At 43.6% G+C, this 14,205-nt stretch overlaps 3 protein-coding genes and 1 non-coding gene across 5 annotated transcripts; 2 read left to right on the forward strand and 2 right to left on the reverse strand.

Annotated features, from left to right (window-relative positions):
* The first annotated feature begins 322 nt into the window (after nucleotides 1-322).
* Nucleotides 323-5,974, forward strand: mpc2b (mitochondrial pyruvate carrier 2b). The gene is made up of 5 exons (XM_017410246.3): nucleotides 323-665; nucleotides 2,285-2,325; nucleotides 2,806-2,890; nucleotides 3,169-3,280; nucleotides 4,946-5,974. Exons 1-5 carry the CDS (start codon nucleotides 572-574, stop codon nucleotides 4,992-4,994), a joined length of 381 nt encoding a protein of 126 aa, XP_017265735.1. The 5' UTR covers nucleotides 323-571; the 3' UTR covers nucleotides 4,995-5,974.
* A 173-nt stretch (nucleotides 5,975-6,147) lies between these two features.
* On the reverse strand, nucleotides 6,148-9,384 carry rpl24 (ribosomal protein L24). The gene is made up of 6 exons (XM_017410245.3): nucleotides 9,308-9,384; nucleotides 9,106-9,181; nucleotides 8,464-8,574; nucleotides 7,406-7,542; nucleotides 6,408-6,471; nucleotides 6,148-6,280 (listed from the first exon to the last, which is right to left on the reverse strand). Exons 1-6 carry the CDS (start codon nucleotides 9,310-9,312, stop codon nucleotides 6,200-6,202), a joined length of 474 nt encoding a protein of 157 aa, XP_017265734.1. The 5' UTR covers nucleotides 9,313-9,384; the 3' UTR covers nucleotides 6,148-6,199.
* Nucleotides 8,125-8,294, reverse strand: LOC112450330. The gene has a single exon (XR_003038901.1). It is a non-coding gene; the product is annotated as a small nucleolar RNA SNORA23 (small nucleolar RNA).
* Nucleotides 9,385-9,532: 148 nt separating the features above from the next.
* Nucleotides 9,533-13,724, forward strand: cep97 (centrosomal protein 97). Of its 2 annotated transcripts, none has more exons than XM_037976319.1 (11): nucleotides 9,533-9,887; nucleotides 10,262-10,404; nucleotides 10,507-10,665; nucleotides 10,756-10,857; nucleotides 10,938-11,051; nucleotides 11,144-11,310; nucleotides 11,391-11,555; nucleotides 11,645-11,811; nucleotides 11,927-12,560; nucleotides 12,681-12,756; nucleotides 12,838-13,201. In XM_037976319.1, the coding sequence occupies exons 1-11, from the start codon at nucleotides 9,851-9,853 to the stop codon at nucleotides 13,066-13,068; spliced, it is 1,995 nt and encodes a 664-aa protein (XP_037832247.1). In that variant the 5' UTR covers nucleotides 9,533-9,850; the 3' UTR covers nucleotides 13,069-13,201. The 2 variants fall into 2 exon arrangements, with proteins under 2 accessions (XP_037832247.1, XP_017265733.1); XM_017410244.3 differs by having other exon boundaries at nucleotides 9,598-9,887; nucleotides 12,873-13,724.
* Nucleotides 13,725-14,205: the final 481 nt, after the last annotated feature.

Consider the following 14,205-nt stretch of genomic DNA (forward strand, 5'->3'; position numbering starts at 1 on the left):
CGGTTTGATGCGTTCGTTTTGAGAAGCCCCGGAGAAGTCTGGGCGGAGCGATTAAAGATTAAATTTATCGTAGCGAACCTAGTTCTGACATGTATATGTGTCACAAAATATAAATAAATAAAAGATGATTCGAGACTTCTGCATGATAAAAGCATATTGACGCAAAACAATGTTTCTGTAATAGTTTGATTTTTTCCCCTGGTATTCGCCGGAAAGAAAAACAAACAACCCAGAGCGGGAACCAATCACATCGAGCCTCTTGCCGTCTGAGCCAATGAGAGCGAAGGAACGCTGACCCGTCCCCTCACGCGGAAGGTTGCGTCGAAGAGAAAGTCACCTCCTTGTGTCGGTCAGAGGGAAGCTACTGACAGCTAGCTTGTCGCAGTTCCGCCGGGGAAAGGTCGACAGTAGGACAGCAGCATCCTCTTCTAACCGTGAACCTTCCCTGTTATCCACTGACACCCAGCAGACTGACACAGTTCGGCAGCTGCCGAAGACAGAAACCTCCGGAGTCCTCCGCTTGGCGAGCTAGCTTCTTCGCTGTCCTCTGTCTCACGCTGAAGTAGCGATCATGGCTGCGCTCAGGGCGTCCTACCACAGGATTTTGGACAAGATCGAGCACATCCTGCCCGCCAAACTGAGACCTCTGTACAACCACCCGGCAGGTAAAGTACATTACAGCCCCCTGGTGTTTCTGGGCGTCCAGCTGTGAAAACAAACAGCCGCCCCGCCGCCTCATCCGGATGAAACTCACTGTTTTCATGCTGCTAAACCTGCCTCAAGTCCACCTGAGCTTCTTGATCTGAGTTTAGACGACAGGGGAAATGTTTACTGAGTTTAAAACAACGACTCAGATGTCATGTTGTTGTCATTTGTCCAATAAGATCAGGAAAAACACAATGAAGCTGACAAACCTGATCAGCTTTTAATAATTTTTGTACCTGAACAAGGCATCTTCATGTTATCTGCTGCTGTAATGACTCTTACATCTATAAATGTGTTTGCAAATCAGATATATTGAAAATACTCAAAGCTGGAGAGGGGAAAGAAAGCAAATGTTTGAAGTTTTGGCTCGTCTGAAACCAGACATTTGTGATGTTTATTCCAAAGCAATCATTAAATCCCCAAGTTATGTGTTTTTGTTTGAACTTGTCAAAAGACATGCAGTCACAGATTTCACTTGACCTCGAAGCCTCGACTTCATGCTGCCAGCCCGGTTTCTATGAATGAGGGTTCCATGAGGGTGTAATGAGTTAAACACAAACAGAGACAGTTTCCTCCAACATCCTCAAGTCTTTATGACCCTCATCTCTCTTTAACACAGACATTAATGAGGCTGCAGGGAAACTGGACTCCGTGTTCTTGAGTTTTGTTTGTCGAAGTGAAGCTCATTTTGTCAAGGACAACCTTCTGAACAGGTACGAAGGGGGGCGGCGACGAAAAAGGGCAACTCCCCTCCCAAGATCATAAGATCATTTGCAGTGGCAGCCGTCCTACGTTTTGTTTTGGGCCGCCACGTCGGAGAGGAGTACTGGCTCCAGGCGCAGCAGCTCCTCGGTTTAGTCCTCCCTGTGGGCTGGAAGGACGTCTTTTAGTCTGAGGCTTTTTGGAGGCTTCTTTCTTCACAACATAAACATAATGTGTAAAATCAAACAATACTTTAGTACCTAACTGCATCAAATGTCGGCATACAGGCCCGAGCTTGAACTTAATTCATCGAGTCATGGTTGAACAACTTGTTCAGGCCGCAAGCATCTTTCTCAATGAGCCCATTGATTTCTGGGTTGTTTCTTTTAATCATATACATATAAAAAACACTATAAAGTACAAGAAAATCTTTTTATATGAGCTTAGACAAGTTTAGTTTTATTACCAAGAGCGTTGAGTTTGTGTTTATCGTGTGCTTTGAGGACCGGTTCTGTGGTTTTGCGAGCACTAGAGGTGTTTCGTGAACATATTTTAAACTTGTCAGCCCTTCCTGAGGCTCAAACGACAAGACTGGTGAAGCTAAACCTGCCTGACTGCCGTAGCGTTTAGAGATTATTTTAAATGTAGGCAGCAGATTTCAGACCAGTCGTTCCTCCACGTTCCCTCCCTGTCGCTGTAAAGTGAACGACGCAGACCTGAAGGAGGGAGTTCCCTTGAATGAAACCGATTTATTCTACACAAGTTTTTATTTTTATTTTTATTTTTTAACTATTTCAAAGTCTGTTTGGGAAAATTGTAATTTTAAACACCTGCAGTCGGTCATGTATTATCTTTTTTCTTCTCTGTGTTGTTTCAGGTCCAAAAACTGTTTTCTTCTGGGCTCCGATGTTCAAATGGGTAAGTGCACTTTCACACAGTTTGCTCTGAACTTGTGCACACACACACACACACACACACACATATACACAGGCTGTTTCAGCCTTAAAGTTCGGTCGACTCAATCCCTTCGTCACAACTTACATATCTCCTCTCCTGCTTGTGTCACTCATGAAGACTAAAAAAGCATTTCTTACACTTTTAACTCCTTAGGACACACATATCAAACTCCAGTCCTCAGGGGGGTGCTCTCCTGCATGTTTTAGGTGTGTTCTTGCAAGGTTTTAAATGAATGACTTGTAGACGTGCTGCTGGAGAACTTGCTGATTTGGCGAAGAGGAGCAGAGATGTTGGACCCAAACCTAAAACCTCCCAGGACAGTCGAGCCTCAAGGCCTGGAGTTTAACCCCCCCCTTGACCCCCGACTCGGGCGCTGTAGGCATCATGAAGCGAAGCGTTCATGTGCGTTTGTAAAACGGGTTTTGTTTCTCCCTCTTTCAGGGTCTGGTGATGGCTGGCTTGGCTGACATGACTCGACCGGCAGACAAACTCAGCCTGTCTCAGTCTGCGGTGCTGACAGCGACCGGTGAGGCTGGATCTGAGTGGGGCTCCCCACTACGGCTTGATATTCAAAACGCACTAAATTAACCCCTCATGACTGAACGTCTCTGTAAATAATCATTTGAAACAGTGCAGCTTTGTCTGTTGGGTTCAGAGATGAATTCGGCCAATCTGTGCCAAAGGTTGCATCTTCTTTCCCAATCTGTCCCTCCAAACAAGTCTTATCTGTTTTACTCAAACATCGACTCTGCTCTGATGGATAACGTCCGTAACACGTCCCCCTGTCCCCCTGTCCTCCTCCAGGTCTCATCTGGTCCAGGTACTCTCTGGTTATAATCCCCAAGAACTGGAACCTTTTTGCTGTGAACTTCTTCGTGGGCAGCGCCGGATTGTCACAGCTTTACAGGATCTGGAGGTGCGTTTGGGGCTCTTTATTTTTATTTTTTTGTTTTTTACTCAGAGCTTCAGAAACCTTTTCTAAAAGGCTGCAGGATGAGCAAACGGCAGCTTTTTGGTGTCAGATGTTCGTTAATCATTCCTGACATTAATCGCAGAAATAAATCTTTTACCCCGTTTGCAAGAGTTCTAGTAAATGTATAATATAAGACGTTTTTATGTGCGTGTGTCTCTTCAAATTTAAATTATGAAGTCCTCAGACAAATGATAAAAGCAGAAGTGAATAAATATAAATATAGAAATTATTAAAGAAGATTTCCTACTTTATGAAGATTTTTGGTGAGTGTCAACAACAGCTAACGCACAAATGTGTTTTAAGATTAATTTATTGCAAACATTTGCTTCATAAAGATCATTAGGTTATAAATATCTAACTTTCATTTGAAGAAAAGCTGCAAGAAACCTTTCAGCTCAGATAATTAAATGTTAAAGGTCGAGCCGCACTCATGCTTTTTATAACTTCGGTCTAAAATTAGTCCTAAAAGTTTAAAACGAACAAGTTTCTGTTTTAGTAAATCCAGTCTTATTGCTGTAAACCTGAATATTCTAAATCTAGAGCGTTGCTTTCCAAAGCTGAAGGAAAAATAAAAATTTACAGTTTTGTTTTTTACTTAAAAAGGGGGAAAACTTGTTGAGATTTCTCGAGACGCTCACCTCCTCGTTCAATTTAAACATTCAGGGACAAATGATTCGCAGATGTTTTGGTTGGTTATTTATTCAGGGAATATTATGCAGGTTTGCTGCTCAGCCGACAAATAAAGCAACATATGTGTGTCTTGCATATTTCTTTCCAGACTTGCAGGAGAACAAACGGCGATGTCAGTGAAAAAACTAACTTGTTTTGTAAATTTGCATCTATGTGGCTGAATTGTTAAAGTCCAAACTTTAAAAAAAATAAATATTGGGCATAAAAGAGAACCGATCGTCAGTAAATCTGGTTATTTTTCTTACGATTTACAAGAAACACTTCGCTCATGAGGTCGTCTCAAAGTCCAGAAAAAAAAGGAGCTTTTCTGATTTTTCTGCTAACCCGTTTCTGACAAGGTCAACCTCAACCAGGGGTGTCCAACCGTGGTCCTGGAGCGCCGCCATCCTGCAGGTTTTACTCGTTTCCCTGCTCCAACACAGCTTCTGCAGAACGTGAAGAGGTAATTTAACCTCTGAATCAGGTGTGTTGGAGCAGAGAAACGAGTAAAACCTGCAGGATGGCGGCCCTCCAGGACTAGGGTTGCCGACCGGACCTGTTTGTGGTTCTTGGAAAGCGTTCGGCTTCTCATCTGTTTAATCTGAAATCTTCCTTCTGAGGAAGCAAAAAGCTGCAGAAAACAGGAAATAAACATGACTGAACCAACACTTTTTTAAATGTAGTTACTCTGTAACCTAATGTGGCTAATACTAATATTATACAAGGTTTAATCCAGTGAATTTAAAAGCGTTTTATTTGTGAAACTCTGGTTTGATATCTGCTCTTGGTGCTGAAGTTTGTCCCGAGTTGCAGCGTAATCCTGTTAATCTGTCGCAATTTCAAAGGAGTGACTAAATAAAACGACTCGAGTGAAGCAGAAACTGAACTACAACGAATAATTTGAGTTTTCTGGCCTAACTTTCCTTTCTCTGCCGACAGGTACGAGCAGGAGAAGAAGTCTGAGGCTAAAGAAGAGGCTCAGTCCTGAGGACGATCTCAGAGGGGGACCTTCACGCCATCATCATCATCGTCGTCGTCCCACGCCGTCTCCTTAACATCCACAATAAACCTAGAGTCCCTGCAGGAACGTCCTAAAGGTTGATTTCCTCAGGGCGCAAGCATCGAGAAAATGAAAGAAAATGAACTTTTTTTTTTTTAAATTTTAATTAACACAAGACTGGTGTTTGTAAATGCACAAGTTCTCTGATTGTTCTGTGTCCGATTTAACGTTCTGATCCAGACCTGCTGCACTAACGAGGCGTTTGCTGGGTTTTTTTTTAGTCACTTTTTAGGTGCAGCAAATCGGTACCTCAATCTACACATCAAGGCTCGAGCCGATGTGGTTTAAGGAATGTTGGTAATAAATTTAGGACCCATTTCATCGCTTTTACCTCGTATTTATGATCTGTAGCTCCGCAGTCGTTAAATCACTGATCAGCGTGGACCGATTCCTTCCTGTACCGTTTGAGAACAAATTAAATTGTGTGGAAGGTGCTGGTTTATTAAACGGATCAACGCAGCGAGTCAACGAGCAAACGGCACCGACTGTAAACCTGCTCGGAAAGGCCTTGTTTTTAAAAGAAAAGTTTCATGTTTTTGTCAAATTATTTTTACACAAATCCAGATTGTATTTATAGTCACCCCTTAATTTAGCAATAAGTTAATTATTCTGCTGACTGTTCGAACAAATGAAACTTTTTTTTTTAGATTAGATCATTAACCCAAGTGTGAAGGGTCGTGGCTTTGAATAAATCTGGTCTAACAGAACATCTCAAGGCTTTAAGTGGTTACTTTTACACTCAGACGTTTGGAGTCGCACAGGAGAAATACTTCAAGCAGTATCAGTTTCACTCAGACGTAAGACAAAGTGAAGAAATGTTGACGTTTTAACGATCAAATACTAAACCAGTTACGATGACAAATAAGATGTTTTACTAATAAAGAAGAATAAAATTTGGGAACATTTAACTTATTCACTATTGTCATGATTTTAACGATTTAAAACAGAACTAAATGTGTTAAAGTGTCCATGTTTTGTAAGCATCAGCATTTATTGCAGCATTTATATCCCAGACTTCCCGAGTGTTCCCAGCGTTCCCAGTTAAGAGGATTTTTATCCCGAATAAATGAAGTCGCACGTCTGAGGGTTTAGCCACAATATTTTATTCACAAGCATAAACGGTGCGTCAGGGTTTAGCGTTTCCCGCCGACTCTGGGCGCGTTCACCTTCATGGGCTTGGCGATCTTGGGTTTCTGCGCCGTCTTGGCGGAGGCCTGCGAGAGGAAGAGGACGATGAAGATGGCCGACACGTTAATGAGCCGCTCGATCAAATTACAACTCAAAACTGAATGACTGCTTGACCGTGCAGCTGCTGAATCAGCTGAAAACGGCAGATCTTACCTTCGCGCTCGGGGCAGCTGGCTTCTTGGCCGCCTGCTTTGCCTTCTTGGCCTCCTTCGCAGCTCTGGAAAAAAACAAAACAAAGTTAGTCTAAATAACTATCAGGGGTGAAATCTGACATTTCTAACTCAGAGCATTTGAGGCGGGACGACTGATCAAAGGATAACATTGAGAATCAAATTCTAAACGACAACTTCCAGAGCAAAAAAGCAAAACCAGGACTCACTTCTGCAATACGCTGTTGCATTTTTAATAAAATAAATGTACAATCGTTGATGTGGAAGCAGAGGCTCGACTTAACCATCTGTCATTTTAGTTGGTAAATAAAAGTCGACCAAAGCTACGTTATTAATCAGGATCCACTGATCCATCAGAGGGTTCGATCAGCTGGATGATAATGTGGCAGCTCAACCAAAAATATATCATTTTTCTAATTTTAACACAAATAAGGTGGTCAGTGAATTTATTTTTTAGTTATTTTAAATTAATATTTCCAAGCTCCTTCATGGCTAAAGCTGCAAAAACACACGATGACCATGAGCCTGTCAAAGCAACATTTCTTACTTTTACATGATATTTAAATACAAACAATGAATATTGAGTAAAAGTAGCCAAGACAGTCACTACTCACCTCTAAATAAACATTTTATAAAGTTAGTTGTGTGAATAATCAGAGAAACATTTAAACAGCAGTTTTATTTACTGCTGTCCTCAAAAACTAAATTACTCATCGCTGCTCGTTCAGACGTGCGTCGTGTTGACAGAAATGTTTAAACTCACATTATGCTAAATGTTATCGGCTCTGGCCAAGTCACGTCGATGTTACGGTTTCTTTTGCTCGTTTAGATAAAATTGCATCACTCTGCGTTTTTGTTAAATAAATGAAAAGAGGCGCTACACATTTCAAGGAGCGCATGTCAGATTGTGAGGTTTCACAACAGAAAGCTTTAACATCTTTAGAGAAAAAACAGCAGATGTTTTTAGGCGGGTTCTCCCACCTGATGGCCTGCTCCCTCTGGGCCTTGCGGACCTCGGGTTTCTGATTCCTCTTGGCCAGGATCTCAGCCAGGGAGGCCCCAGTGATGGCCCTCTGGAACTTCACTGCGCGGCGGGTACGCTTCTTGGTCACCTCTTCCTGTTAACACACAAAAAAAACACTTATTTGTACCATAAAATCTGCAACACTTTAACAGGAACATCAACAACTTATCCCTCAGCTTCAGGAGAACTGGTGTCAGAAAAGCACGAAGCGTCTGCTGGTCTCCAACAAAGACGAGTTAATGACACGTTCGATTCCTCTGATTCGGACTCGTTCAGACATGCCAAGCTGAGTCTTTGCACACATGAATAACAAAATTAATCCTTTTTTTGACAGTAGATGAACACAATACAATAGAATCGCTCGCACCGTGGTTCTCTACAATCAAATTACAACTCATTAATAATAAAAAACGAGTGTTTTGTGACAACACAGCGCTGTCGGTATTCTCCAAACGTGAAAAACTAAATCAGTTTTTGAAAGCTGATCCTGAACAAGCCTCAGCACCTCGTTTGAGGTAAATAAAACAACCCGAATCAACTTTTACGGTAAATTAAAGCAAACGTTTTAAAGCCAACCAAAAAAAGAGGGTATTTTGCAAATATGCTCGCTCTAACATCAAACTTGTACTCCTGAGGTTGCAGCGCTTTTCTCAGGGAGTTACGCGACACCGGATGGGTTTGTCGGGAGAGTTCGGAGGCCGGCCGACGGGGTTACGCCGAAGGCCAGTACTATGATCCCCGGCTGTTCTGTGGCTGCGGGTGTGGAGTGAGCGCTGCTGCCCGGCCTGCAAAACGCAGCCCGGCAACGGCACATGACACGGACCGACACCGTGCACTCCGTTCACTCGCAGCCAGAGGTGAGCCGCTGCTCAGCAGGTGTCTGACCGCCATGACGAACAGATAAACCCCACCTGCATGACAGTGGTGCTGTTATAATGGAGCATCATTTACATTTGGAATTAAAAGCCCCTCCATAGTTATCCATTTGAAGATGTATATTAGGACCGGTACTCACAGACTGGCCCTTCTTGTGCTTGCGTCTGTACAGCACAGTCCAGTTGATCTGTCTGGGGTTCCTCTTGGACAGGAAGGCAGACTCGCACTTGGCATTCAAGAACTGAAACACCTTTAAAAAAATAACAAAAACAACAAAGAGACAAATGTTACACAATAATTAGGTAGGGTCCAAAACCTTGCAGTGACTGCTCACATTTACCACACTTTAAATAACTAAAAAGCAGGTTTAAGATACTCAGGAGACATTTGCAATAAATGTTGCTGTAATGAGGTGGTGAGTTAGACTAATTCAACCTAAATACGTTAACAGAACTCGTCTCTTCTTTCACAGGATGTATTAAACTAATAAATGGCATTAAGTTACTAATAAAATGACATTACGTTATAGTTGAAGTTATTAACATTACCTGTTTTCTTAATATTACGTTGCTAATGTGAACTAAAACCTGATAATTTAGCTACTCCATAATGAAGCCGGTGGCTAATGTTAGCATGCTAACACCTTTCAACTCTCAAACAGGCCTCATTAATAGAGGCTGGACTAAACGTTGCGCTTTATTTAAGGTTAATGTGAATATTAACTTCAACACTGGACCCACGCACAGGAAGAAAAGGCCGAGGTTTAACGTGGACAAGTTACCTTTCCGTCTATCCTGGCGTATCGGCGGCCATGGCCGGGGTATATTTTATACCCGCTGAAACTGCACAACTCGACCCTGAAAACGACAAATATAACACATCACTGGACAGGGACAGAACACGGTTCCTCTTACAACAAGGAACGTCTTCAGATTGTGTATTTAGAGGTTCTGATGGCTATTGATTCTGTTCTTTACACTCACTTCATGATGGCTACGAGAGGGCTCAAAACCGGAAAGGGAGATGGCGGAAGCGGAAATGGAATTAGAAACTTTTAAAGACGCAAGTAAATATATGTTTTGGTTATTTATTTTTTATTTTTTTAAGCGCTGCATCTACTCAAGACACTTGAAGCAAAGTAATTTTGACCCAAAAAAAACACATATTTAACGTTTCAGGGTTTTTTTTGTCACCAGGCATGCGCAGCAAATAGTTATCAATGATGACAAATTTGTGATAAAAAAATAAAAACATTAAAATTTACAATACATCCAGGATGCTTCTGTATTTTGACGTTTTTATGAATCTTTTCTTACTGTAACTTGGTTGGCTGGACTCGATCAACATCAGCGGGCTGTTTAAGATTTGTAGTTTTTTAAGACAAAAAGTCCTACCGCAGTGACGGAAGAGAGAAACGAATTAGACTACATTTCCCAGGATGCTTTTTCCCGCATTTGACAACCCAAAGACGCTTTCGTCTTTCTGGCAGTTGCTAGCTAACGTTTGGTGTCGTCCCAGCCGACAAGATGGGCGTATCGGACTTACAGGGTGATATAAATGACGGTAAGTGGGGCAAACTTTATTTATTTTTTATTCAAACAAACCGAAATAATTCGCTTTTTATGGGAACCTCCGTGTTGGCTGCATCAGAGCTATATTGTTAGCCCGCTTTTACGATCAAAACATCAGTTCTGTCAGCTTCACAGTTAAACACAATAAAACCAGCAAGTTTTATGTCAACATATTCTTCTACATGTCCAAGCTTTGAAGAAAATATGTTTTTGGTTTTATTTTACCCTTGGTTGTCCTCCGGATAACTCCTCCTTCTCAGTACTATTGTTTTAAAAATGTTACCTTGCTTTTAATGTACTCATTAGGATGAAGTACCTCTGAGTGATTTTACAGTCTGCCCTAATCATATTGTTTTATTCTGCCAGGGGCTTTGGTGGATCTTTCAGATAAAGGCATGCAGAAGCTGGACCCCAGTATCACGTGCTCCGAGGACACACACACTCTCATCTTGGACCGGAACAACATCATGAAGCTGGACCACCTGGAGCGATGCCCCAGCCTTCAGCAGGTGGTGTTCGCACAGCCGCACAAGGGTTACTGAGCCTAAATGTTTGGCATTGGTTTCCTTTTTGTGTGTCCTGTTCTAAAATCTCAATCCTCTCCCGATCAGCTTTCCGCAGCCAATAACCGTCTGGTGAGAATGATGGGGGTGTCCCGGCTGACGGAGCTGAGAGTGCTCAATCTCCCCAATAACAGCATCGGCTACATCGAAGGGCTGCGAGACCTACCTCATCTGAAGTGGCTCAACCTGTCCGGAAACAACATAAAAGTAAGGAGAGATTTGTGCGTCCTCTGCGTGCGTTGTAACTTCTTCCACGGATGATGGTAAACGTGTGACAGGCTCCCTGATCTGTGACAGGTCGTTGAGCAGCTGAACAGCTGTGCATCGCTCCAGCACTTGGACCTGTCTGACAACAACATATCTACCATCGGTGACCTGACTAAACTGGCGGCGTTAAAGGTTAGTGTTAATGCGCGCTTAAGAAAAGCGCTTTAAAAAACTTGTGTGTTTCTGAGCATCTTTCTTTGTCCCCGGTGCAGACACTTTTACTCCATGGAAACAGCGTTACAACACTCCGCACTGTTCCTGCTCATCTTCCTGCTCATTTATCCATCCTCTCCCTGGCAGAAAATGAAATAAGGGATCTCAATGAAGTAATTCTCACTTTCAGTCACGATATTACGAGTTGAAATGACACAAAGGCATTTTTTTTAATTGACTAGCTTGAATTTGACTTGCTCTTTAGGTGTCGTATCTGGCGCCTCTTCGGGACCTGGAGCAGCTGTCCATCATGTCCAACCCTTGCGTCATGGCGACGCCCTCACTGCCGGCTTTTGACTATCGACCGTACGTCACGAGTTGGTGCCTGAACCTGAAGGTCCTCGATGGCTATGTGGTGACGCAAAAGGAAGGGTGCGCTAATTACGGTGCAGCTCTTACGTCGGCGTGTTTGAATCTCGTCTGTATTGAGTGTGTGACCGTTGTGATTACAGCCTCAAAGCAGAGTGGCTCTACAGTCAGGGCAAAGGTCGCTCGTACCGACCCGGGCAGCACGTTCAGCTGGTTCAGTACTTGGCCACCGTTTGCCCCCTGACCGCATCTCCAGCCCTGGAGACGGCAGAAGACGCCAAACTAGAGAAGATCCTCAATAAGCAGAGGTATAAAGATTAAACACCAACATGGAATCAAAATTTCTAATTCCTACACCTGATTTCCCCCTTTTTTTTAAAATGTGTGTGTGCGTCAGGTTTCATCAACGCCAGCTGTTAGAGGAGACACGAGGAGGCTGTCCCAGTCCTCCTCGGCCAACTCAGCTGGATGTTGAAAGGAACAGTCCCTCTCAGTGTGGAGCCCAGGAGGTGAAAACAACACCTACACCTTTACCAGCCGCTGCTCCATCTGTCCAGGAGAAGGGTAAGACAGCTTTGTCCCTCCGCTTCCAGTTGTCCTTGTGCGTTTGTTTGTATTGTTTTGGGGGGGGGTTTTCTACGTACTTCTAACTGCTGATTCTGTCGACCCTTTTTATCAGAACCGGTCGTGCAGTTTAACACCTGGGTGAGCTGCGATTCCCCTTGCCCGTCGCTGCCGGCGCTTCGCGGCCCGAAGCCTGCAGCCGAGCACGTTCGCTTGGAGGACGTGCAGACTGACGAGGACAAAATCAACAGCAGCTTGCTTTCCTCGGAGTCCACCTTTCTCCCGTTCGCACCGGGTTTGGAGCCACAGACGCCCCACTCCGACAGCGAAGACGAGACGGAGACGTTTGAACCCGATTCCCTGGCTCCGAAGCGTCCGTCGGAGCCCAAAAAGCACAGCAGAAATAAGACAGATAAACAAGAGAGGGAGGCTCTTCAAGAGGAGGTTGTTTCTGTTGCCGCCACAGCAGCTGAATCAGGGGTCAAGCATTGCACGTCACAAGTCGAGTCAAAAGTGTCCTCCGACTTTGGTAAAGCAGAAGTGAAAGAAGCTCCTCTGCAGCGAGATGTGGGCCTGTGTGTCAGCAAGTCAAGTTCGATGGACGCAGACAAGGCAGCTGTTAAAATCCAGTCCTGCTGGAGGGGGCACTACGCCCGATGTTTTCACCCCGCAGCCAGAGAGGTGCGCGGTGAAATCCGCCTGCGCAGGATGCAGGAACACATCCTGTTCCTGTCTGACAAACTGGACACGTAAGTGACTCATCAGCAGTGTTAAATGTCTTATTTGTTTGAATCTATTTTTTACAATGATTGTGACGTAGTAACATGCGGCTAAGACACCTTGTGAAGGTAAATGTGGTGTGTTTGCAGCGTGCAGAAGCAGTACGAGGAGGAGAGGTTGCAGAGGCTGGTACAGGAGGAGGCTGTGAAGTTTCTATGGAAAGAGGTTAACAGAAAACATCTTATTTATGACTGATAAACACCCGTAGACGTATTACTGTATGCTCATCTGTGGTATGACTTTCAGAGACACATCCTAAATGCTGCATGTCCTCCTTCCAGCTTCAGTCCATGCAGCAGTGGAAGCAGTCAGTGGAGCAGACGTTGGCAGCCGTTTCTCAGATCTCACCTCCTGTTCTTCGTGAAGCAGCCCTGCCCACCGTCGCCACAAACCCACCAAACACCGGCGTCTCCTTCCCAGACTCCGGCTTCGAGTCAACCAGCGACCACCAGGCAGCTCGGGAGGACAGCTTCCTGAGCAGCGGGACGGCCGACTCGCTGAAGACGGTGCGAGCTCTGAGCCCCGTTCGGGGCGGCCTCGCCGCTGGGAGTGACACGGCGGACAGCGCGGACTGCAGCCTGTTGGAGGAGTACCTGTCCTCCGTACAGCAGAGGGAGGAGGAGGCTGAGGAGGCGATAAGCGACCGAACGGAAACGCCACAGCTCTCGTCACCAGCGTCACCCAGCCGGACCAACAACTCCCCAACGACACAGAAGGAGACAGAAACACGTCCCGACTCTGTCTGACGGTCCTCACATACCGGACAGCTTCCCAACACTGCAGTGAATGTAACAAGTTGTTTTATAACGCCTCTTCTGCTATTTATATTTACTTTTCTACAAAGAACTGACTGAATGTTGTGTCTTAAAAACTGTTAATTTATGTGCTAAAACCAATTTATTATAATGCACTGCATCGGAAAGGTGGTAACTTATTTAAGAAAACAAAAACATCCAAAGCTGATGTGTTAAAAACAATACACTCTTTACTGCAGTTATATTATATATCAAAAGTTAGTGTGTGTTACATATTTCTATCAGCTGTTTTCTGATCAATATTATTTGATATTTAACAGGAAAAAATGCTGTAGGTTGTTTATCTTTAAAAAAATGTAAATAAAACCCGTAGTCCTAAATTTCTAAAGGAGTATTTTTGAGTACTTTGAGCAGTTTTCCCATCCAGATTTTTGCACTTTACTCATGGGATTTCTATGGGAACTACATCATTTAGGGATGAGAAGGAGCTCATTTTAGCTTGAGTTTTCCCCAGGGCATGTTTGAAATGCAGTTTTACTGTGGAGCTAATAGTTTTGGGGTTTTTTGCCTTTTCTTTTTTTTTGCTTAGTTTCTGCAACATTCAGCAAGATCGCTCCCAAAATCCACCTGAAAATTAACTTTTTTCCCAACATATTTGAGGCATCACAAAGACACATTACTAACATACAGGAAGTTATTATAAAATTAAATAAATAAAGATCTCGCTTTAATAAAAACCATGTCACTTAAGCAATTCAGTTAAATAGATTGTAGATGTTTATTTAGGAATGTTTAAGTCTTAAAAACCAGCAAACTCATTTCAATCATTTTTCACAAATGAGTAAAGGAAGTAGTAATT

Source organism: Kryptolebias marmoratus, linkage group LG6, assembly GCF_001649575.2.
Source record: "Kryptolebias marmoratus isolate JLee-2015 linkage group LG6, ASM164957v2, whole genome shotgun sequence".
Lineage (NCBI taxonomy): Eukaryota > Metazoa > Chordata > Actinopteri > Cyprinodontiformes > Rivulidae > Kryptolebias > Kryptolebias marmoratus.